At 40.4% G+C, this 25,028-nt stretch overlaps 2 protein-coding genes across 3 annotated transcripts; both read left to right on the top strand.

Moving 5' to 3' along the window:
• The first annotated feature begins 912 nt into the window (after positions 1-912).
• Positions 913-10,380, top strand: LOC115202000 (probable E3 ubiquitin-protein ligase HERC6). The gene is made up of 23 exons (XM_029765860.1): positions 913-1,129; positions 1,749-1,905; positions 2,046-2,128; positions 2,538-2,765; positions 2,938-3,029; positions 3,842-3,969; positions 4,088-4,245; positions 4,418-4,467; positions 4,589-4,680; positions 4,864-4,923; positions 5,154-5,250; positions 5,357-5,552; positions 5,743-5,894; positions 6,052-6,174; positions 6,349-6,447; positions 7,093-7,272; positions 7,380-7,520; positions 7,963-8,129; positions 8,231-8,300; positions 8,387-8,457; positions 8,817-9,000; positions 9,274-9,376; positions 9,751-10,380. The coding sequence occupies exons 1-23, from the start codon at positions 913-915 to the stop codon at positions 9,957-9,959; spliced, it is 3,057 nt and encodes a 1,018-aa protein (XP_029621720.1). The 3' UTR covers positions 9,960-10,380.
• Positions 10,381-11,535: 1,155 nt separating this feature from the next.
• Positions 11,536-24,022, top strand: LOC115202262 (probable E3 ubiquitin-protein ligase HERC3). Of its 2 annotated transcripts, none has more exons than XM_029766287.1 (24): positions 11,536-12,126; positions 12,519-12,633; positions 12,767-12,837; positions 13,221-13,442; positions 13,624-13,715; positions 13,906-14,036; positions 14,254-14,381; positions 14,519-14,595; positions 14,676-14,794; positions 16,125-16,184; positions 16,282-16,387; positions 16,539-16,728; positions 16,870-17,027; positions 17,123-17,203; positions 17,339-17,449; positions 17,579-17,671; positions 18,236-18,361; positions 18,461-18,601; positions 18,890-18,951; positions 21,439-21,502; positions 21,590-21,648; positions 21,775-21,958; positions 22,506-22,605; positions 23,030-24,022. In XM_029766287.1, exons 1-24 carry the CDS (start codon positions 11,898-11,900, stop codon positions 23,245-23,247), a joined length of 2,937 nt encoding a protein of 978 aa, XP_029622147.1. In that variant the 5' UTR covers positions 11,536-11,897; the 3' UTR covers positions 23,248-24,022. The 2 variants fall into 2 exon arrangements, with proteins under 2 accessions (XP_029622147.1, XP_029622146.1); XM_029766286.1 differs by having other exon boundaries at positions 18,785-18,951.
• Positions 24,023-25,028: the final 1,006 nt, after the last annotated feature.

Raw genomic sequence — 25,028 nt, 5'->3', positions numbered from 1 at the left:
AGATTTTAAAAATCGCGTTGTTTAGAAGGAGTGCAAAGGCTAATTGAGTTATTACGCACGCGCACTTCAGTAGTTGTTGTTGTTGTAGTTGTTCCCTAACAGAAATATGCAGATGATGCTAGAACGCGCCAATAGGATCTCGCTAGCTCGTGCTTGGCCCCCTCCTTGCTTGTTCTGCCCATTATGGCTCATTTGTTCCCATTGGAAACGGCAGGCTGTGGTCTATCTTGGTTTAGTTAGACAAATCTTTGTTTGCGCTCTCTCCCTCGGAGAAGGAACAGTCGCCAGCGCGCCGAAATATACTTTTTGGAGACGACTCCAAAGTGACTTTGGAAAACCACTTTGACTCCGGCTCCTAAAGTGCCACCGTGCACATAACTGCTGGTTTTAGGCAGCACTAAAAAGGCAGGGCAGGCCAGGGCTCATGTTTGGAGTATTCATTGCAGCAGGTCAAAAGACTCGGGGCTAAGATAAAATCAAAGCCCGGGTTTGGTGACGTCAACGGTTTAGACATAATTATGACTTTATGGATGTGGTTACTAGTGACGACCCTCGGAGGCTCGGACCCCTCGTTCTGTGCTGCTGATTGGCCAAAGAATGCTAAACGAAATTAATGAAAGCCAATCATACTTTATCGATCAGATAGCTGAGCGTTCCTCAGATAAGGTAATTGGGGCCAATCAACGCAAACTGTTTACATTTTCATTATGGGGTCCAATCAATTATGCAGTGCATACAATCTGGAAAATCAGTGATCATTGATAACTACTGCAAATCGGATTTAATGCCTTCTGATATTTTACGAAAAGTAGCTCACACACACAGGCACATGCGCGCGCACAGGTAGTGCCCTATATAGTCATCCTAGGTGGACCACACTTTAGTCATTCATCAGTCAATCATCACATCATCATGTTCTGCTGGGGAGACGGTTCGAGTGGACAGCTTGGTCTAATCTTTGAGAATGTGTCTGTTCCTATAGCAGGGAATATATTCTCTGATAAAGTCACAGAAATTGCTTGTGGGGAGCAACACACTTTATTTCTCACGGTAGATGGCAGGATACTATCATGCGGGCGCAACTCAAAGGGACAACTTGGCAGACAGAACGGAGATTCAAAACTACCAGGTAAGACAATTTAATTATATCTGACTATTTGGATGCAAGGATCGCTATGTAGGCTATTTAGGATTAAAGTGCGGCTAAAAGGATGCTTGCTTCTGAATTATTTTATTCTTTATCATTATGCTAACATTTTCTGGTCACTATAGTGTTCATAATTACAGATTATATTAAAATGTATAGTAGCCTATATTTAGCCTAGTGAGCTTTACCACAACTTTCATAAATGGGTAGGCTATCCCTCAATAAAACTACAACATAGGCTCACAGTTGGGTTTCAGTTTCGTTTCTCCATCCAAATCAGAGGAAAGAAGGTGAACTGTTGCTATGTAATTTACTTCATCCTCAAGATTATGAACTTTCATTTAGTCAGTGGTGCCCTGAGGACATAAAATATAAAACTACAAGATACAGTAACAAGTACATTACATTAGAACATTTAACATCACAGGTATCATAAACAAAATATTAAAGTCAATCAAAACAATTGCACACCTTGGTGAACTCATTTATCATCAGGGTGTTAAACTGCCCTAGTGGCACCAGGGAATCAAAATGTAATGGTATTTAACCCTTTCCAAGACATAGGACTTCCAAATTAATCTGTGTGTTCTACCCATTTCAGCCCCAGTGGAGGGTCTGGGGGCAGTGGTCTCTGTGGCTTGTGGTCAGGACCACTCTGTAGCTGTGTGCGAGTCAGGACAGGTCTACTCCTGGGGGGCAGGGGGTGAGGGACAGCTGGGCCTCACCCCTACTACTGTCTCCAAAGTCCCCAGGCGAAGGCAAGGAAACTTCAACTTGAAATAGATCTTGATTGTAAATCATGGATGATATTTCACTTTGTCAAGTAATGAGAGCCCTCTTGGATTCCACTGATCACTAACAAAGACAATATATACTAGATGTCTCCTTTTCTTTACAGACCAGTTCCAATACCTTCGCCCTTGCCGATAACAGTGATACAGGTTGCTTGTGGAAATTCCCATTCTTTGGCCCTGACTAAAGGTATAACGTACTGTACCTACTGATGTTTCTCACACAGACTACATTCCATCTAAACTATGATAACCACATGCATCAGTTAAACTACACTTAGAAAAAAGGTGCTGTCTTAAACCTAAAAGAGTTATTCAGCTGTCCCCATAGGAGAACCTGTTGGATAACTGTTTTTGGCTCCATGTAGAACCCTTTTTTCAGAGGGTTTTACATGAAAACAAAAAGGGTTCTACCTGGAGCCAAAAAGGGTTCTACCTGGAACCTAAAAGGGTTATCCTATGAGGACAGCCGAAGAACCCTTTTTTCTAAGCGTGAACATCAAAAGGACAGTGAGATGATATTTATTAGGAAAGAATGTAACTCTGGAATTGTTGTGATGTAATTGTAATGATATATGTAATTTATTTGTCTTCTACAGGAGGACAGGTGTTCTCATGGGGTCTGAACAGTCATGGACAGCTGGGCCTGGGGAAGGGAGTCCCTCTGCAGCCCACTCCTGCCCTGGTGCGCTCCCTCACTGGAGTCCCAGTGACCCAGGTAGCAGCCGGAGGAACCCACACTCTGGCCCTCACCCTCCCAGGCCTGGTCTACTGCTGTGGGGCGAACAGGGCTGGGCAGCTGGGACTCAACCGTGTGGATGAGAAAGGTACTACGGCACTCTACCTCTCTTCGTATGCTACTTGTATAAAAAGCTAATCAGGCTTATCCACCAGCATTTTCTCATTTCAACTTGGATTCCTTTGTTATAACCACTAAGTCATTTTACAGATGTATTATAATGAGTGGTCACATTGCATGATGCTTGTTCCCCCTGCCAGGACGGTTCAACATCTGTGCTGTGCCTGCTCTCAGAGTCTTGGGGGTTTCCTTCATCAGCTGTGGAGAGGCACATTCTGCTGTTCTCACCAAGGTATCATACTATTACTGTGGAGAGGCACATTCTGCTGTTCTCACCAAGGTATCATACTATTACTGTGGAGAGGGACACTGCTGTTCTCACCAAGGTATCATACTATTACTGTGGAGAGGGACACTGCTGTTCTCACCAAGGTATCATACTATTACTGTGGAGAGGCACATTCTGCTGTTCTCACCAAGGTATCATACTATTACTGTGGAGAGGCACATTCTGCTGTTCTCACCAAGGTATCATACTATTACTGTGGAGAGGCACATTCTGCTGTTCTCACCAAGCTATCATACTATTACAGGCTTTTTACTGAAGGCCCCAAGGGAGATGTTGGTGTGAAAGGAGACAAATCCTACTGCAGTTCATTAAGTTCAGAAAGGGTATTTAATGTCCTAAACAGTGGGCCCACTGTCAGCAACCTCTCAAAGATACAATTCATTACATATTAATGAATAAAGGCACTTATACAAAATGACCTTGAACAGAGGTGAAAAACAAACGATCAAGTGTCTGGATACACAATGAACCATACAAGTTGTTATCTGAGTGCATCAATACAGTCTCATACTAAATGAGAAGTTAGTTTATTACAGAATGGAATATCACAGGTAATACAGAATATGTCCTGATTATGGCTGTTAATACAGATCAAGCCTCAGGGCTACCAGAGTAAAGGTCAATCCAATGTGTCGACCCTTCAATACTATTATACTGTCTCTTAGAGAAGTGATTAGGGCCCTGACCTGACGAGACCAGGAACAACTCTGGGCCTTGACATGTAACAACTGGTTCTGGTTCTTTGTGGTCTTTAGGGTGGACAGGTGTTCACCTTTGGAGAGGGAAGCCGAGGCCAGCTTGGGCACAACGCGTCAGCTAACGAACTCCTACCCAAACTGGTAGAGGGTATGGATGGACTGGTCTCACAGATAGCATGTGGCAGGTAATGACCAACAGCATAATGCTGCTTATACACATATATACATGTAATAAACAAATGGGAAACCAACCTTGAACATTCTCAGTCTGACTGTGTTTTTGTCTTACTGTAACTCTGCCAGCCATCACACCCTGGTGCTGGGGTCCTCAGGTCAACTCTGGGCCTTTGGCAGTGGGGTCAAAGGTCAGCTAGGGACTGGCAACACAGAGGGCTGCTTGCGACCCACCTCAGTGCTGCTGAAAAGGGCTTCTGGTGGGGCAGGGACAGTCACACACAACGGTACCGGATACAATGTCTATTTTATTCTCTTCTTTACTATTTTGTATTTGATTCTATTCAATTATATTATGCATCTACCTACTGACTATGTAGTGTTTGGGTGACTGAGTAAGAACACATTACGAGATTGTATGTCCCTACAACCTCTTCTGTACATTTATATTTTTACCAGACATGAAGATATCAGTGGGATGGAATTCAAACTTCATTTACACTGCTGAGGTAATGTTTCTGACCTTTTATACCCCAGTAAAAGGGAGACTGGAACATTCTAAATGTCTCAAGCTGATAATTCATGTTTGAGATATGTGAATTCATTATATTGCTTTATCTGCCTTTGTAGAGTTCTGAAAGGGAACAGCCAATCGGGAGGTTAGATGAAGCCAAGCTGCAAAAATGGCTGACGATGGAGCAAGGAAATGCAGAGGCGGCAAGGTTCATTTAATATTATTTACATTGAATATTAAAACATAATCTACCGTAGACAAAGGTTCTTTGTTAGTATTTATTTATTTTCTAGTTAACTCAAAATGAAATAATCAACATTTATTTTACAGTTGTATTTCTTATAGTATAATTGTACTGAAACATCAAATATGTCCACATTTGTTCCAACAGAGAAATATCCTTGATGTTCTCAACAAGTTCAAGTCTTGTGGCCAGTTTCACCAAAGCCAGGTAAGTGATTTTAAAATAGAAGGTTTGAAATGGAAACTGTCTGTAGACCTAACTGTATATGTTGTGTTCCTGATAATGCTATGCCCTGTGTTTCTAATGCTACGCCCTGTGTTTCTAATGCTACGCCCTGTGTTTCTAATGCTACGCCCTGTGTTTCTAATGCTACGCCCTGTGTTTCTAATGCTACGCCCTGTGTTTCTAATGCTACGCCCTCTGTTTCTTATGACCAGTGAGATTCCACAAGCAGCCGGAGCTTTGACAGTGGACCTAGAGGCTGCTAGCCAGGTTTTCGACCAGCTACTGAACATACCTTGGATTAGGAAATCAGTTAAGATCAATTCACTCTTTAAACCCACATTTTAAATGAATATATATATATTTAGAACAGAACTAAATGTTACTCTCCTAATATCTCTGTTATTTTTCCAAATAGGTAAACATTGTGCCACTGGTGGAAAATCTTTGCATTTCAGCAGCTATCAAGTCACCAGCAATCAAGTCACCAGAGATCTTTATGCTACTACCCACAATCTCTCTTCTCCATGAGGACATCAGCGTCATGAAGAGGGTCTTGGCTTTAGCTATAGTTATCGTTGAACATCTGAATGACACGGCCATAAAAACATTAAGTAAATAACCTCTGACCTTGTCACTTTATCAGTGAATTTGGCATCAGTATCATTTTACAGAATTGTATTATAATAGAAGCATAGCTGACACTGTGACACATTACCATATATTATAAGATTTAAAATAATTGTTGCTCAGGCAATATCATTTACATATTTTGGACTTTTGTATTCTTGTATCATGTTATAGAAGACTGGTGGTCCTCAATGGAGCCTTCCATCATGACTAAGCACATTCTGATGTGGAAGAATGCCCTGTCATTCATGCTGAGGAACGGTCTTCTGGTTACCCACAACCCCGGAGTCAAATTCCTGCTGGAAGCCCTCAAGTACCTCCACAGAGTCAGTGTCTATGTCAATCATTTTTATAATCCTCCTGACCATTTTCTGTAGTTGCCGTTTGTCAGTATTGTTGATCATGCCCTAGCATACTTCATATTGTGAACTGCAAGGCAGATGTGCAAATCTATTTTGATGCTGACATTATCTTATGTCAAAGGCAAACATAAGGTCCGGAAGAACCCAGGAAGTTCCAGCCAGTACCTTTTATGTGGACGAGATCAACGAGAGTGTTATTCTATTGGAGGATGTGAAGCTTTGGCATTTTTGGTCAACAAGGGAGGTAATAAAATAACCAAATCATCTGTAAATTACTAAAATGTTAGAATGATAAAGTGGTGGAATCTGGTTTGACTTGTCCAGTTCTTTCAGTACAGATTGATGGAACGAGACAAAGAGATGGAACCCATGTAGACTATTGAGATGCACTTTCATGTTTCTTTTGTGTCACTTCTAGGACACAGAGGTGACACCAGTCATCTTTTGCCGTTACCCGTTTGTGTTGAATCTGACCTGCAAGATGGCGATTTTCAACATTTTCGCACATTGTACTAAGGTTGTTTTTATATCCTTTTATTGAATCTTTGTTTTCAAGTACACCATAGCCTACCCAGTGGTTTCCAAAGACCAGTCTGTATATCACTCTAAATAGACCCTAGAGCTGCCCATGTATATAACTTACTTAATTTCTTGTGTTCTTTTTTATATTTCTTGTGTGTTTATGTTCTACTTAACGTAACTGTTATTTTCCATGGTAGAGTAGGTCAGGGCGTGACATGGGGGTTTATTCTATGTGTTCTATTTCTTTTAGGTTCTAGTTTTTGTATTTCTATGTTGGTTTGTTTGGGATGATCTCCAATTAGAGGCAGCTGGTCCTCGTTGTCTCTAATTGGAGATCATACTTAAGTAGGGGTTTTTCTACCTGGGTTTTGTGGGTGATTATTTTTGAGTAGTGTTTTTCACCTCTACGTCATGGTTTGTTGTTTTGGTTATTCAGTTTATGTATTGTGTAGTTTCACAGACTAAATAAAATGTGGAACGACACACACACACTGCACCTTGGTCCTCTTCTCCTTTTGACATCAGTGACACTGATATTGATTAGTGCATTGTTGGAAAAGTGCAAGCAGGGAATGCATTTCAGTGTAGTTGTGCACGTGACATAAAAAAAACGTAACTACTGTGTATTTATATATTGCAGAAGGTTCACAAACTCGCCCACCGTCTGACAGTGGTGTGTCCTTCTGGAACGTTCCGAGACAACCCAGAATCTCCCCCTGCCCCAGTCTTCCAGTTGACCTTAAGGCGCCCGTCACTCATCAAAGATGCCTTCAGACAACTGGGTGCTGCAGATCATGATTACTTCCAGAGAGAACTTGTGGTAAAATGATGACAACCTGAATTAGGAAGGACAAATGTTGAAAAAAGCTTTTCACAAGACAATGTCAGAACTCAACCTAAACGTTCCTCTGATGCTTTATCCCTCAGGTGCAGTTTGTGGAGGACATGAAGCTGTCTCTCGTCAACAAAAGGGACTTCTTCCTCCATGTGTTTGAAGAGCTGTTGGCACCAGAGTCTGAGATGTTCATGTACAATGACACCAAGACACTGGTCTGGTTCCCTGCCAAGGTAAGAACTTGAATTAGGGAATTGCGATTTCATTACTGTATAATAAATCACTGCACTCTCAAGCAAATAAAAATTTGCTGAGTAAGAAATGTTAGATTATTCTAAAAACAATCAAAATACATTTAGTCAGTTAATAGCAACAAAGAGATTCAACCACTACAGCAGTGCCACTATCTACACTGTATCAATCATTAAAGCATTGCTTACAAGAATTACCATCACTCCCTACTCTCCTCCTGATGTACCAAGGTTTTATTATTAGTTAGGCTGTGCACATTAGCAGCATAAATGTTAAATTGCAGTATGCAGACAAAAGAAATATACAAAAAAAGGAGATAAAAGTTAGTTGAAAAAGTCTTCACAGCTTGGGATGGTGCCTGCTCGTGTTTATTCTTGTTTTTACCTCTGCCTTGGCTCATGTGCCCCCTACCCTTATTACCAGCCCAGAGTGGAGGAGAAGAGCTACTTCCTGTTTGGTGTCTTGTGTGGCATGGCCCTGTACAACCACAACATTGTACACCTGCCCTTCCCTCTGGCCCTGTTCAAGAAGATGGTGGGGGTCAAGCCCTCCCTGGAGGACCTGAAAGAGTTTGACCCTGTTGTGGGAAGGTACGTTTGTATTTTAGAATGTACATTTTAGCATTTAATTAGTATCCCTTAGAAATTGATTAAAATGTTTAAACATTAATTTATTTTCATTGTAATTGAAGAAGTTTGCGGTACCTCTTGGAGGACTACACTGATGATGATGTTGAAGAAAACCTGGACATGACCTTCACCGTATGTATAGTATTGAAACTGATTGAGCAATGAAATATCCCTAGATACAGTATGTGAATAGTGGTAAAACTGTTTATTTTCATCAGGTGAGCTGGGATGACCTGAAGGTGGAGCTTGATCCCAAAGAAACAGGAAAATCAGTCACAAGTTTTAACAAGTAAGGCTACAGCAACTTTTACTCCTACAGATGTAAGATCTTAATTTGATCCCCCTGTTGCTGTACATTTAAAAAGTGTAGTATATATTTGAGGTTTAAAAAGGCTTCAGACTTGATTTTCCCTTAAGAAAAATGTATCAACCCCTACAACAATGTCCATTAATTATTATCCACATAATAATTCACATTTTCTGTTGCTGCAGGATTATTTTCCTGCTGTAGCAAACTGGCTCACATTACAGTCTTACATCTGTAATGCATAATACAAGGTCGACGTCTTAGAAATTACAACAAGCATGCTTTCTGTGTTTTTTTTAAAAAAAATTTAAATATAAAAATACCATTAATTATTTTTACAGGAAGCAGTTTGTTGATGCCTACGTGAACCTCGCCTTCAACCGATCAGTGGAGAAGGTGTTTGAAGAGTTCAGGAGAGGCTTCTTCAAGGTGTGTGACAGGGATGTGGTGGAGTTGTTCCAGCCTGAGGAGCTCAGGGGAGTCATGGTGGGGAAAGAGGACTACGACTGGGACACGCTCAAACAGGTCTATATACAACCATCATTCATTACTCAGTGTGGGGCTGGGTGCTGACTTGAGACATTAGGGCATAAATCAATTAATGTGTTGCTGCATTTATATTGATGGGGGATTTGCTTTGATGTCAAGTTATGGGTACATTTCTCAAGTTAGGACTGGGACTAGGAGATAATGTGCTATACATGGTGCTTTGTGACTTTGAGTGGTGAATCGTTTAAATGGCGTGCAAGTTTAATATTGTTTAATTATTGCTGCCATTTGTTTGGTTTGTATATCCAGAACACTGTGTATGATGGAGAGTACCATGCCAGACATCCCAACATCGTCACATTCTGGGAGGCTTTTGAGGAACTGACAGACTACCAAAAGAAATCTTTCCTCCGTAAGTATGGCACTAAATTGCTCTCGGTTGAGTAAAACTGGAGGAACCATACAGTCTTTCATAATGCTGGTTCAAGGTTTTGTCTGCATATTTGAACTTCCTGTTCTCCAAGAACATTTACACATCATTTTTGTCTGAACACATTTTAGTAATTAGCAGACACTTATCCAGAGTGACTTACAGGAGCAATAAGGGTTAAGTATCTTGATCAAGGGCATAACATATTTTCACCTTCTCTGCTCAAGGATTTGAACCAGGGACCTTTTGGTTTCTGGCCCAATGCTCTTAATCACTAGGCTACCTACCACACAATGACATTCACTATATTTCTTCCCTTTCTGTCTACCTTTCACTCGCTCTCCCTTCCTTCTCAGTGTTCCTGACGGGCTGTGATCGCACTCCCATCCTGGGCATGGACAAGATCCAGATGAAGTTAGCGGTCATGCAGAACTCTACTGAACTACATTTCCCAGAATCCCATGCCTGCTTCTTCCTACTGTTTCTGCCCATCTACCCCTCCAAGGAGATACTGCTGGCCAGGCTCAAAGAGGCATGTGCCAACAGAGGCTTCTGGAAGGATTAATGGACACTTTACATAGGCTACTGCTGTGTTCATCATTTCATTCAATGTGTTTCTTACATGTCAATATATCGCTTCAGTTTAGCATAGGATTTTGGTTATAGCTACCTTCTAGGTTCAGATTTGCCACTTTTTAAAAACTTTTAAATGTTGCCTTTTTCCTTGGTCTATTGAAAATGTTAAAATTGCAAATCTAGGATATGTAGGCCTACCCTATTATAGAAAAAACATTCCTTGACTTAATGTCTACTAATTCTGAGTGATTTTTTTTATATAACATTCTTATTCAGTAATATACATTCAAGAGCCTAGTTATTTATGCATGTTTTCGTTACTGATATAGTGTGGCATTTGATGTAAGGCCTCCCTGTGGCTCAGTTGGTAGAGCATGGTGTTTGCAACGCCAGGGTTGTGGGTTCGATTCCCACGGGGGCCAGTATGGGATTTTTTTTTTAAATGTATGAAATGTAAGTCGCTCTGGATAAGAGCGTCTGCTAAATGACTAAAATGTAATGTAATTCTACATGTGAACATCCTTTTTTTTTCTGGACATGTCTGTATCTTGTGTTTTATTTACGTAATAATTCTTTATGTATCTAATAAATAGAGATGATAAATGATTAGTTCACCTCAAAGTGTTTTCTTTTATCAATGGGAACAGCTGTCAGCACTTTGATGCAGAGGTGTGGTTTCTCCAACGTGCATAACCTTCCCAGCTAGCACATAAAGTTCTGAGAACCATATGTTTCTATATGTTGCATACAACCTTCCTATAAGGTTCTATTTAAATGAATATTCTCAAATTGTTCATAGAACAATGTTCTTCCATGGGAATTTCAGGACTTCAGCATAATGTTTTCTACAGTTTCTCATGTTCTATTAAGTCATCATAACATTATTAAGAAACAATGGTATTCTGTGGGAAATCCAGTACTTCAGCATAACGTTTTCTGCATGTTTCCTCATGTTCTAATTTAAAGTCATGTTCTCAGAACATTAAGAAAACTGCCATGAAAAGATAACATTCAAAGGATGTTGGAAGAATTATTTAAAAACATTCCTTTCCGAGCATCAACAAAATTCTCTCTTAAGTGTGTTCTGGTGTGTTGGCTGCACCCACTAATTGGCCACACCTGATCTTAATGAGTGCTTGTTTCCTTTGAAATGGGGTCTGTTTGAATAGACCAAAATGAACAGCTTCTATGAGTTAAAAAATCATGGCATGCTTGCTCCATCCTAGTGGTGCAGTGGACTAATTCCATGACTAGAGAGCAGAAGATCATAGGTTTGAATCTCACTGACACCATGCCACATTAGCAAAGAAATGGGTTTGCATGATTAATGCTTACGCAAATGAACTGTGCTTTGAGTTCAGAACAGTTCACCTAAACTAGCAGTGTTATTGAAACAGTCTCAGGACATTATTTAATTACCCTCAAATAACCTTCTGTTCTCAGAACGGTAATAAAACCCCCCAGGAAAACTTTCAGGGAACCATAGAATAACCTCCCTACAACCTAAAAATGTAAGTCCCCAGAACAGGCAACATTTTTACATCCATTCTCAGAATGTTTAAAATATGTTCAGTTTCAACCGTCAGGAAACGTATGGCTTCGTCTCCAGAACCAATGGAAAACAAAACGTACGTCCCCACAACTTCCAAGGATCCAAATGTGATAGCTGGGGTGTTTGTTTGATTAAAATACTTTACTTGGCGCCTGTTCCGTTTGCTCAGGCCATTCTCATTGTGGCATAAGTTTCTGTTTGTAGAAAAATGTCATCTCAAGTTTCGTTTTCGTTCCTTGCTGTTATTTCATATGGTCGCGTTCATCCCTTTTCCCTTTCAGAACGCACTGACTCACAGGGCGCAGAAAGACCGCCCTGACCATCAAGAGTAGCTGATTATTGATACGTTTAGAAGGCGACAATAACACATTGACAATGTTTTCGTGGGGAGAGAACATCGGTGATGGCTTCGGTTTAGTAAAGTCGAATGGTTTGGTAAAGGCGAAGACGGATTGTTGCCTAAATGTCATACTCACGAAATCTCCAATTGCACATCTGTCCGCAGGTAATAAAGTGGTCGCGTTTATCAGAAATAATGGGAAAGTGTCCTTCGCTTGCAGGATGCACGAGTATAAAGATGGGAGAAGGGTCACATGGAAACTGAGTAAGTACCTTTCCTATATGTTTCCCGCAACACCACACATAGAAAAAAGAGTTCCAAAGGGGTTCATCTGTTGGCCCCGTAGGATAACCCTTTTGGGTTCCAGGTAGAATCTTTTTGGGTTCAATGTAGAACCCTCTGTGGAAAGGGTTTTACATAGAACCCAAAGGCGTTCTACCTGGAAACAAGAGTTTTCAGTTTTCCCATCCCCACTCAGACCATTCCCAAACAGTCCTAGCCAAATTCTTGTTTAAGAAATTGCTCTTTGCTAGGAAGGTTTTTTATTTTAAATTGAAAACACTTACTTAATTGTTACCGAGAAATGATTTGATATTGAGATAAAAATGGCTGCATTGGACCTTTTTTAATATTTTATTTCTATTTTATTTGTGTAGAGAGTGTGGAGTGCAGGGAGAAGATTCTGGCTCTGAGTTGTGGAGATGCCCATGTTGTTTTACTGTCTGAGGAGGGCAGAGTTTTTTGTCTTACCTCTGCCTCCAATGATCCCAGGTAGGCCTTGACAGAATGACACATCTCTATTCGGGCCTACTCACACAATGTTTTGATGCATCTGTCAATTTTAGCAACTGAACATATTGAAATAGTCACTTTTGGTCTGTATGTTTCTCTTGTGTTTTCTCAGACCAGTGGGTAACTTGAATCAGGTAATTCAGGTTGCATGTGGAGACCAGCATTCCATTGCACTAACCCAAGGTAAACAATTACATTTTAAATCACTCAGTTTGAGACAGGATATGATAGGAGGCTGTCTGTGCTCTTTGAATGTCCTTTATACCAAATAGTCTCTGTTCCAGGTACATAGATATCAACATGAGAATACTGGAAGAGATGGAGACCCGCACACTGTCAAAACAAAAAAAATATATACTGAGGCTTTAATGCTAAAATAGAGATGTTTTATTGGGACATCATCATGCCCAAAAGTTCATAGTGCAGAAATAAAAGGTGAAAAAAAAGAGTTTGAGAAGGTTCACAATAGACATTTAAAATAAAACTACATTTATCACATACTCTAACAATGCAGCATGTGTCCTGTGAGATTTCCTATGTACAAATGTTATTTTACCTTCCATTAGATGGTAATGTGTTCACGTGGGGCCAGAACTCCAGCGGACAGCTGGGTTTGGGGAAGGGAGAGCCCAGCACCTTGTCTCCCCAGCCTGTCAAGTCTCTGTCAGGAATCCCCCTGGCTCAGATCACCGCTGGGGGAGACCACAGCTTCGCCCTGACCCTCTCTGGAGCCGTGTTCGGCTGGGGCAAGAACAGCACCGGGCAGCTGGGACTGGGGGACACAATAGGTACTGTATACACAAATATTACTATGCTAATGTATTTTCATTAATAGTTGGTATCTTTTAAAGAAAAGTAGTACATTTGATATGTTTGAAGCAGACAGTATGAGTAGATCTGATCATTATTTAGTCAACAAAAGAAAAAGACGAGCAAGGAAAAGAAATCAGTGAATTCAATTTTCTACAGACAGACCTGCTCCAGCTCCTGTTGATTGCCTGAATCTAAAGAAGACCATTACTGTTTCCTGTGGAGTGGAGCATACTGCCGTTCTGACAAAGGTTCTGACGTTTTTTACACAACAATATTTCCAACTGATACTATGTTTTTACTCCCAGTACCATTAAGATCTAAAGAATGTTTGGACCAATGATGTCTTGCTGGTTGCCATCACACACAGTAGAAACATTCATATCAACAACAGGAGCCGAACACATCATCATGATAACTGTGTGAATGGTTTTGTTCTAGGGAGGTTTAGTGTTCACATTTGGCTCGGGTCGACATGGACAGCTTGGACACAACTCTCTCAGAAATGAACTACGACCTCGACTGGTGGCCGAACTCTGGGGGGCAAAGGTGACCCAGATAGCCTGTGGAAGGTATGTAGTTACTAGATTGATTGATTGATTGATTGATAGAAGTCATGTGAATCTCTGTACAATCATACATAGTCAGACAAAGATCAATGGATGTAGCTTGGATGGTGAGATCAATCTTGGAGTGACACTGGGTGTATTCTTGGATATATCCATTCTTAGGGATCACAGTTGATTTGTGATTTTTTTCCTTTACCTACAATCCTGTTTGTCAAATTAGAAACCACACGTTGGCGTTCGTGGGCTCCTTCAAAAAGATCTACTCATTTGGGCGTGGAGAGCAAGGGCAGCTGGGAAATGGAGTCAAGATGGATCAGTCTGTGCCTCTGCCAGTACAGCTACCACAGGGTAATTAAAACATTCCTTTCCTTTGCATAACGTAACCTAATTAAAATGCAATACAGTACTTAGGCAGAAATGTTGGTCTCTATGAAATGATCAAATAACAGGTTTATAACATCGTGACTGTTTTGGGTCATTTTCAGGCCGCATTGATGACCAGCAAATTGAACAAACCTTTGCTGGAGGAAACCATTCTTTTGCCTTGTGCAGCTCCGCTAAGGTATTGCATTTACAGTTAGTTTGTTCTGTGTTAGTCCTTAGTAGTTTGTTTTTATAAACTGCGTCAAATTGTTATTACAGGAATCAGGAAAAGGGTTGAATGACTCCCGTGTTGAAAAAATGACTCGAACATTAGACAACGATGTCATTGACAGATGGATCTTGCAATGCGACTCAAAATCATGGGAGAAAATACAGAAGTAAGTACCCCATATGACCAAAAGTATGTGGACACCTGCTCATCGAACATCTCATTTCAAAATCATGGGCATTAATATGGAGTTTGTACCCCCTTTACTGCTATAACAGCCTCCATTCTTATGGGAAGGCTTTCCACTAGATGTTGGAACATTGCTTCGGGGACTTGCTTCCTTCAGCCACAAGAGCATTAGTGAGTTCGGTTACTGATGTTGGGCGAATAGGCCTGGCTCGCAGTCGGCGTTCCAATTCATCCCAAAGTTGTTCGATGGGGTTGAAGTCAGGGCTCTGTGCAGGCCAGACAAGTTCTTACACACTGATCTCGACAATCCATTTCTGTATGGACCTCGCTTTGTGCATGGGGTCATTGTCATGCTGAAACAGGAAAGGGCCTTCCACAAAGTTGGAAGCACAGAGTCGTCTAGAATTGTATGCTGTAGCATTAAGATTTCCCTTTACTGGAACTAAGGGGCCTAGCCCGAACCACAGTTGGCACTATGCATTCGGGCAGGTAGTGTTCTCCTGGCATCCGCCAAAACCAGACTAGTCCGTCGGACTGCCAGATGGTGAAGTGTGATTCATCACTCCAGAAAACGTGTTTCCACTGCTCCAGAGTCCATTGGCGGCGAGCTTTAGACCACTCCAGCCGATGCTTGACATTGCATATGGTGTGCGGCTGCTCGGCCATGGAAACCCATTTCATGAAGCTCCCGACGAACAGTTCTTGTGCTGAGGTTACTTCCAGAGGCAGTTTGGAACTCGGTAGTGAGTGTTGCAACCGAGAACATTTTATTTTTACGCGCTTCAGCACTCAGCGGTCCCATTCTGTGAGCTTGTTTGGTCTACCACTTCGTGGCTGAGCCATTGTTGCTTCTAGAAGTTTCCACTTCACAATAACAGTGTTTACAGTTGACCGTGGAAGCTCTAGCAGGGCAGAAATTTGACGAACTGACTTGTTGGAAAGGTGGCATCCTCTGACAGTGAAACGTTGGAAGTCACTGAGCTCTTCAGTAAGGCCATTCTACTGCCAGTGTTTGTCTATGGAGATTACATGGCTGTGTGCTCGATTTTATACACCTGTCAGCAACCAGTGTGGCTGAAATAGCCAAATCCACTAATTTGAAGGGGTGTCCACATACTTTTGTATATATATATATATATATATAGTATATGATACAAATAAACCTGATCCCCAGGCTCAAATAAACAACTCATGATGGTGGACAAGGCAACACAAACATACATGAGTCAGTGACACAACAACTACTGAAAAGATGAAGGTCTCAGAACTTACATACACTGAACTATAAGATTCTTCACTTTTATTTTCAGGGAAATCACAAAAACATTCTCTTCTGCATCATGTTTAAATGGGAGCTTCCTGGACAAAAGGTAAGAACTCACTGCCTATCCATTAATGTTTTATCACATTATTGAATACTTTTTATTGTTGCATATTTAATAGTACTTCTTGGTCTTATTACTCTAGTTGTGACAAACATTACCAAACCTCAACGATGCACTCTGGCCTGGACTTGTCACTCGCCCAAATGGCTTTTCAAAAGCTTGCAGAAAAGGACAAAGTTCTGGCTGAGGTATCATTTCATTTATTATCTTTATGATCAGATACTTATTTTCAATACTTCTGTTTGTTGTCCTTGATATTCAATTTGACCAGTCATTGATACTGTAAGCCACGATAAGTCATTGAGTTGTGACCCACAAGCACTCCTGTCATGGTTCTAGGTTAAAAATGTCGTCCAGCGCATACTCCTTCCCTCCCTGAGTAAGGATCCCATTGGTGTGGAGGGTCTGAGGGTGTACCTCATCATCCCCGAGCTCCTGAGAGTTCTCCTAAAACAACATCGCATAGACATTACTGAGGCCTTCGCTGCTGCCGTTCTCAGACTGAACCCAGACAAGCTCCAGGTCCTTGGTAAAGTCACCATGCATCAATACACGTCTTGTCTTTTATTTTCTTCTCTTCTATTTTCTTCCATTCTATACTCTTTTTTTTAGATACATGAGGTCATCTGTGTGCTCTTGTATCAACTAAACTCCAGGCTAATTCCAACAGAGGGCCTATGGTCGACACTGTCAGATTCCTTCTTCCGAACAGTGGTGAAAGCATTCCACTCAGTGTCAGCAGAGTATCTTCAGCAGATGGCGGTCAAACGATGTGATCATGGAAAATCATTAAAGAAGACTTTTGGGGTTCTGCAAAGGCTTTTTGATGTGGGTATTATTTGATATTTTCAAATATTGGTCATGGCCCCAAATCATTTTAAATGTTCACTGCACTGCATATCAATATCCTCTCTTGCATGTAGGCGAACAGCAAGAGATGCAGAAGAATCACAGTTGACACTTTCCATATCAACAAAATCAGTTCTCTCTTTCAGTCTAAGCTGGTTTGTACAATACAGTGCATTTCATACACATTTCTGCAACAATCATTTAATGAAAAACCATGCAATGTTTAATTTCAGGTCCTGCAATACACTGCATAATGTCTACTTAGCGCTTTCACCTCTCTCCAAACTCAGGTACTAGACTTACATTCAGAACTGACAGAGCTGGTCTGGGACTTCTTTGGGGAGGATGACACATATTGGATTGAAAGCGAGATCATATTGAGCAAAATAAAACGTTATAAGGTATTTATGTTCTTTTCCAATCATTAGAAACATATTAGTATTTTGGGGAATCGACTACAGCCAAGGTAGTTGGGAAATGACACTAGGTTGTATTTTGAGTGGAAAATCCCTTTACTTTTTGCACTTTAGGATAACATATTTGGCCTCCTGAAGAACAACCCCTGTATCCTGGACACTGAAACCAAATGTACAGTGTGGATGTATGCCTTTGATCAGGTCAAAGTAAGTACCTGCATTTTTTAAAACTACACTCTAAAAAATGACTCTTGATCAACCTAAAAAAAATCGCATCAACTGGTTAGAAGTGATTGAGTTAGGATTTCTCAATTGAGAAAACCTAACATTTATTGAAACCAAATACATGATTTAATGCCAACTGTTATATTTGATTATTAAGAAACCTATATTTCAAGTTGCAGCCTATTTCAACACTCAACTTACTTTTCCTCTTTGGTTAAACCTAATAAATCACAAATACTCACATCTGATAGGCTGCCACCGCTACATTGTGCCCACTGCTATGAGGTATTGAAAGCAATTTAGACGCTTTCATTCAATTCAAAAATCACATTGATCTCAAATTCGGTATGCGATTTTAGACAAATTGAATAGAACACTTAAGATGAACAACAGTGCCATGCCACTTTATTACAGTGTATGTTAGACATTATCCTGTTTGAAGTTGCCGGGCACAAGGCAAATTGAATTCACCAAAAATGTTATTTTTGCTGTTCTGCCAAAATGTTTTCTCTAATATTCACATACCTTTTAATAATCTTATCCAAGGATTGTCATGAGGACAGCGAATACGGTTGGCTTTGTGACGAAACCCTAAAGGTGGACCGGGAAACACTTCTGGATGATACCTTTCAGCAACTGCGAAAAATGACTTGCCACATGGTGGCTTTAAAGGTAGGTGCTGTGCTTTTCTGTATTTTGGAGAATGGGTAGCTTTCTGTGGGACTATTTAGATTAGTCATCTCAAGTGCTCTGAACTGTTTTGGTCTCCAGGTGAAGTTTCAAGCAGAGAATGGTGTGGATGAAGGTGGCGTTTCACTGGAATTCTTCAGGCTCCTGGGGAGGGAACTTCTCAAAATGGAACCAAAGACACTGGAGGTTTACGAGTCTGGACTAGCATGGTTCACAACAGATGTATGTTCCATATTCAATTACAAATTGTTCCCAGATTTAACTCCATCTTTCCCCCACAATTTTATTTACTAACTTAGAAATATATTTTCTTAGAAATGCCAATTATGGTACTGATATTATACTATTAAATATTTTTAATATTTAACGGCTTGTGGCATTGTATTTATTTATTTTTATCCATAGGACGGTGGTATCACTGATGAATTCTACTTACTTGGGCTGCTCTGTGGGAAGGCCCTGTTTAGTCAGTGTGTTCTGAACCTCTGCTTCCCTCTGGCTGTCTTCAAGAAGCTTCTGGGTCTGACTACAACATTGGATGACCTTAAAGAGCTGTCTCCAACTGAAGCAAGGTACAATTATTCTGCTGAAAAAGAAGAGGGGTCCATAATATATGTTCATCTCTTCAACTGCTGCTACAGTACAGTGTAAAAGTAGAAAGTCTCAAAACACCATGATTGTGTAATGAAACCAGGAAAAGTAGTGCATCTAAGCTGAGATCTGGTGTTTGGAGGGGGTTTGAATGTAAACCCAATGGAAGTGTTTTTATTTTATACTTTGTTTTTATTGTAGGAACACAAAGAAAGTACAAATAAAGTAAAATAAAAGAACAACAAAAAAGATCTGGCAGTTATAGTGCACGTCATACCTTCATCATATTAGTTACATTGACATCTTTGAATTAGACCGTTTCCAAGTACGAAACCCATTTTTCCCAGTGTTCCTGACCTGTCCTCTTGTGTTCTTTAAGCAAAGGTCATACGCTCCATGTGGTGTATTTCTTTTACAATGTCTATCCATTGTCACTGTGGGAGGGTCTTTTTGTAGCCATTTCCCAGTGATAGCCTTTTTACTGGCTGCCAGTAGGACCTTCAAGAGGTACTTTTCTCTCTTGTGTAAGTTATCAGGTATTTCACCCAAGTACAAAGAAATGAATGTTTGTTCTATGTCAAATCCCATTATTTTTCCAATGTTAGATGTTATTTCTCCCCAGTAGGTTTCGATTGCGGGGCAAGTCCAAAAGATATGAGAGTGATCCACCCTCGATAGGCCGCATTCTCTCCAACAAGGATGTAGGGAGCCAGTCTGTTTTGATTTCAGTTTAGGTGTTATGAAGAAACGTACAACATTCTTCCAACAGAATTCTCTCCGTGATCTTGAGTTGGTGCCGCTTTGTTGAGTCTCTAATATGTTCAACCATGTTTCATCAGTTATTTACATGTTAAGTTCCTCCTCCCATTTCTTTTTAATATAGTTTGTAGAATGTTTCTTTAAGGGTGGAATACCCAAATAGAGATTTGAGATATTTTTTTTGTTACTCCCCAAGTTGTATGTGTTAGTGAATACTTGGATTAATTTTGGAGGTGCTCGAGGGTCAGTCCCTTTTATCTCCCTTAAGAAATAGTGTCGAACTTGTAGGTATCTGTAAAAATCTGGTTAGTCCAAGCCATGTTTTTTACTTAGGTCCTGGAAGTTATCTAGGTCCCCATTCCTTATGATTGTACTGAATGATGTGATGCCTTTCTGCGTCCAATGTTTAAATCTGCCGTCCTGAGTTGCAGGGATGAAGCTGGGGTCGTATGCGGGCCAACTCAGCAGTTTGATCTCTCTCTAATTTATTTTGCTTAACTACCTTAAACCATGTCTTCATTTTGTCTACTGTATATTTCTATTACCATGTCCTTATTTCCCAAAACTGACTGTATGGGTGTCTCTGTCAAAGTAGTCTCGATGTCTTTCCATTTGGGTTCGTATTCTGAATTGCACCAACACCAGAGGTCTCAATTGGGCTGATACATAATAATCTTTTAGGTTTGGTAAGGCCATACCCCCACCGTTTTTTGGTAATTGTAATGTTGTAAATCTAATTCTTGGTCCCTTACTGTTCCAGATAAACCTTGATATCCGTTTATCCAATGGAAGTGTTTTGATGCACAGAATGTGTTTTAAAACAGAAATTAAGTACTCTGAAACACCCAAAGTGGTTCTTCAACCTGAATATTTGTGTTTTTAAGAGAGTGTTGTGAAAACACTTTTTAGGATTTCAATGCATGTAAAAGGAAGCATCAAAACACAACTGTTTCTCATACAATCACTGGTTCAGAAATGCAAACGGTTTATATCCTAAATATTGATTGATGATAAGGGCCTATGGAGAATATTTTTTTGTGGAATTCTTTTTTCAATGCTTTATTTAGACAGGTTAGAAACAGGAGGGGCAGTAAGATGGTACATTTCGTTGGAATTTTACCCACTCAACTACGCAGCCACACTGTAAGAAATTATTCTGGGGTGAATTGAAATTGACAAAAAAAAAGACCAACATATACTTTATAAAAATGTATGCAAGTCGTGCAGAGCCCATGTCTAGCGATAACGTACCTGGCCTAGACATGTCACCCCTCTCCCATCGAAGACCGGGGTTAAATTCCCCGCTCCAACCCTTCAGTCCGTTTCTCCCACCTATCTGTATCTTCTCTGTCATTTCATAACCGTCTCAAAGTGTAAAAATACCCCCCCAAAAACATTTATTTTTAAATGTATGCAAGTCGTTGCAATGATTTGTTAATGTCATTTTACCAAAATAATGTATGAATCAATCCAACTTAATGTTTCTTAAAATGTAGGTATCTTTCATTAGGATAACCAAAACATTTCACGATGATGTGTTTCAATACTCCTGCAAAATTAAGGTTTCGTCTCCTTCAAGTTGGTGGCAGCTCAGTTGCCACTAGTTTGGGTGTAACAAAGCACATCATTTTAACAGTGTAGTTGTTGTTTTACAGATATACTATTATCTCCTCATATCACATTTATACTGTTTGTTTGTTTAAAATTAGCTGCTTGCAGTATGTGTTGGATGAAGATGAGGAGGTTGTTGAAGCGCTGGATTTGGTTTTCATGGTAAGAGAGAATTGATACATTTAGCTGTTTTTGGTAGCCTACACAGGTAACCCCAGCTGATGCAGTACTAATCTTTGTCTTTTGAAGGACAATGGGCAAGAACTGATACCAAATGGAGAGGAGCTCCCAGTTACCATGGTCAACAGGTATATTTGATGACAGTAATCTTATCAACATATAAATCTTATGAATCTCTTGAATTAACAAAAGGATTCCACAGGAAGTGTTCTGTACTCATAAACAAACATTGTTCTGCCATATATCATTCACAGGAAGAAATATGTTGACTTGTACGTTGACATGAAGCTCAACAAGTCGGTGCAGAGCCAGTTTGCAGACTTTGAGAAAGGCTTCCACAAAGGCTGCCCTACGCAGGCATGGAGGATGTTTCTACCTGAGGAGCTGATGACACTTCTGCAAGGAGATGACAACTACGAGTGGGACAAGTTGAGAGAGGTAAAGTTCTACCTGCTTAGATATGTCATAAGAGTACATAAGTAACTATAATTTGAAATACATGTATTGTAGCCTATATAGCAGCTCTGTAGTCGGCGTACCAGACTTTTTTTAGCTAACATTCCACTCCAAATGACATGAGTGGCAAGGAGTGGAACGTAATAGCTGAACAGAGATGGTAATCAGGCTAGCAGCTCTATGCTCCCAGTGGTTAAATCTTGTCCCATGCTGTTTGGGCTATACGGTCTATAATATATATTTTTATTTTACCTTTATTTAACAAGGCAAGTCAGTTAAGAACAAAATCTTATTTACAATGACGGCCTACCCCGGCCGAAACCGGACGACACTGGGCCAATTGTATGCCGCCCTATGGGACTCCCAATCACGGCCGGATGTGATACAGCCTGGATTCAAACCAGGGACTGTAGTGATGCCTCTTGCACTAAGATGCAGTGCCTTAGACCTCTGCGCGACTCGGGAGCAATATAGTGCCATGGTCTACTGTACATGTAGTTTCATTATGTCATTTTTTTGCTCCCAACAGAATGCCAAGTATCCAGGATATAAGCACACAGATGACATCATCCAGAACTTCTGGAGTGTTTTCACAGAGTTCTCAGATGAGCAAAAGAAGAAGTTCCTAAGTGAGTTAACACAATTATGATTAACTAACTTCAATGGGGCAATCTGCAGTTGCGACATGAATTCTTGGACTTAGAAATGAATGTAACCATTGATTCTAGAAGAATAGAACTTATTAATGCCTCATTGTCGTACCCCATCAGAACCCACATAAGCTTTGTAAACAAAGTAAAGGTAAACAAACACTATATAGCCTCAAAACATGGTTAAAGCTATAATTTTGGATGGTCAGTTATGGCATCCATAGTTCTGTCTATGAATTTGAGAGCGGTTACATTTCTCTCATCCTTCAGCTTTTTACCAAAACGGGGTGGAGAGGACGCTTTATTGTTTCAACTGCTGATTGCCCCTTTAAGTAAATCATTGTAGCACTCCACAAATGCTTGGTCAGTTGATCATTCTTCTCCTCTCATTTCTAACTTCTAGCTTTTCTGACTGGAACGGACAGACTGCCCAGAGGTCGAAGTCTCTCCAAACTGCAGATGCAAATCACGTCTATGGGCAGTACTGAGGCTGATGAATATTATCCAAAAGCACAAACCTGCTCTGTGACGTTATGCCTCCCTAACTACAGCAGTATCGACATTCTGCGGGAGAAACTTCTCCATGCGATCACCCACTGTGATGCGTTTGGAGATGTTTGAAATGGGAAGCATGTTACTAGTAGCCTAGCAGTTTGTTTTTATCTACATCTCTTAATATTATGATTTTATTTAGTCAAGGAAACCCATTCAGAGCTAGCAAATGAAAGTATTAAGACATTAAGGGCAGTCTTTATAAATACAATACAAGCAGTATTTGTAAATATAATCTTTCATAAATGCTTAATGTTTTTTCCCAGTGAAACCACTGTTAATAGAAGCATCTACGCCTCCTCCGGACCCCTCGTAGCCTAATGTGCTGTTGATTGGCCAAATAATGATGATCTAGATGAATGAAAGCCAATCATACTTTGATGATCAAACAGTGGAGGAAATTTGAGTGAAATTCAGAGCTCGTTATCTCTTTACAGAGTGGCTGTGGGTATGAATTCTTAGGGACCCTCTTTCGGGAATTTTAGCTAACCTTAACCCTTTTTCTAACCTTAACCTAATTCTCCTAATCTGCTACATTAATTATCCTAATTTGCTGTGTAAATTCTAGTCAATTCGGACATAAACTAGCCTATTCCATCTTGACAAAAAAAAACTTCTCCTGGTAGCTAAAGGTCGGAAGATTCTGAGCATGTGCGTAATTCTCTACTTTAAGCAGTCTCTGCTACAGTTTGGCTGCCCAGAGAACAGGATACTCAGGTGAATGGTGCTTGTTTAATAAAGTTAGATCAAAGCTGAATCAAATATATTAGCATCAGGGCTGTAGCTACATAAGAGGACAAATGAAAATAAAGATCTGCTTTAATATTGCAGATTGTGGCTTCTATCAATGTAGTTGTCTGCATCATTTCCAATCCCCCATATATTTTGGGGGTAAATACAGTGTGTGTGTGTGTGTGTGTGTGTGTGTGTGTATGTATGTATGTATGTATATATATATATATATATATATATGTTATTTTTTTTATCCCTAACCGTACCACCCCTCCCCTAATTGGAGTAAACTAATGGAGAATAACACTTTGGCTTCTATTTCTAGTTTATACATACTGTCACACCAGATGGCTTGTGGATTCAGGAGAGGTGGAGTCAGGTGCAGGAGACAGAATGAGTCCGTGAATACATTTTAATAAAATATCCACACGGAAAATATGCGAAAGTATGGAGTGCAAGGTGTGCAGAAAGAAACGCACCACCCTTAAAAGAACGTAACCAGGGACGCAGCCCCAAAACGAACAACGTAACTCCAAAAGGGAAAACACAGAACCTCATAACAAAACACACCCTGACAACGAACAATCCCGCACAAACAACAAACCTAACTAGCTAGCCTAAATACCCTTCCCCACTAACAACTAACACAAAACAGGTGCGCAACTAACCTAGGCCTAACTAACAGAACGTGAAACATAAATCGATGGCAGCTAGTAGGCCGGCGACGACGACCGCCGAGCGCCGCCCGGGCGAGGAGGGGCGCCACCTTCCGTAGGTGTCGTGACACATACAATATATATTTTATGGAAACAGTATATTTTACATGAGTTATCTTTTGTTTGTTTGTTTTTAGTCCCATCCTTCAGCTACCCTCAACCCATCCTATCTATCTCTGAAGACCACCCAGTTTGAGTTCTATTTGCCATATATTTTTTCAACTGTGCTGTGTAGGGCCTGAACTTATTGTTGAGTTAGAATAGTAGAATACATATTGTTCAATTGGCAGTTTTCCTCTTGTTATATGTCACTCAATTAGCCCATGTTAATTCATATTTTACAGATTGGTACATTAGCTAAGACACTCTTATCCAGAGCAATTGGAGTTAAGTAACTTGCTT

Source organism: Salmo trutta, chromosome 11 (assembly GCF_901001165.1).
Source record: "Salmo trutta chromosome 11, fSalTru1.1, whole genome shotgun sequence".
Lineage (NCBI taxonomy): Eukaryota > Metazoa > Chordata > Actinopteri > Salmoniformes > Salmonidae > Salmo > Salmo trutta.
Note: the sequence above shows the minus strand (reverse complement) of the source record. Positions and strands in the feature narration are given on the sequence as shown.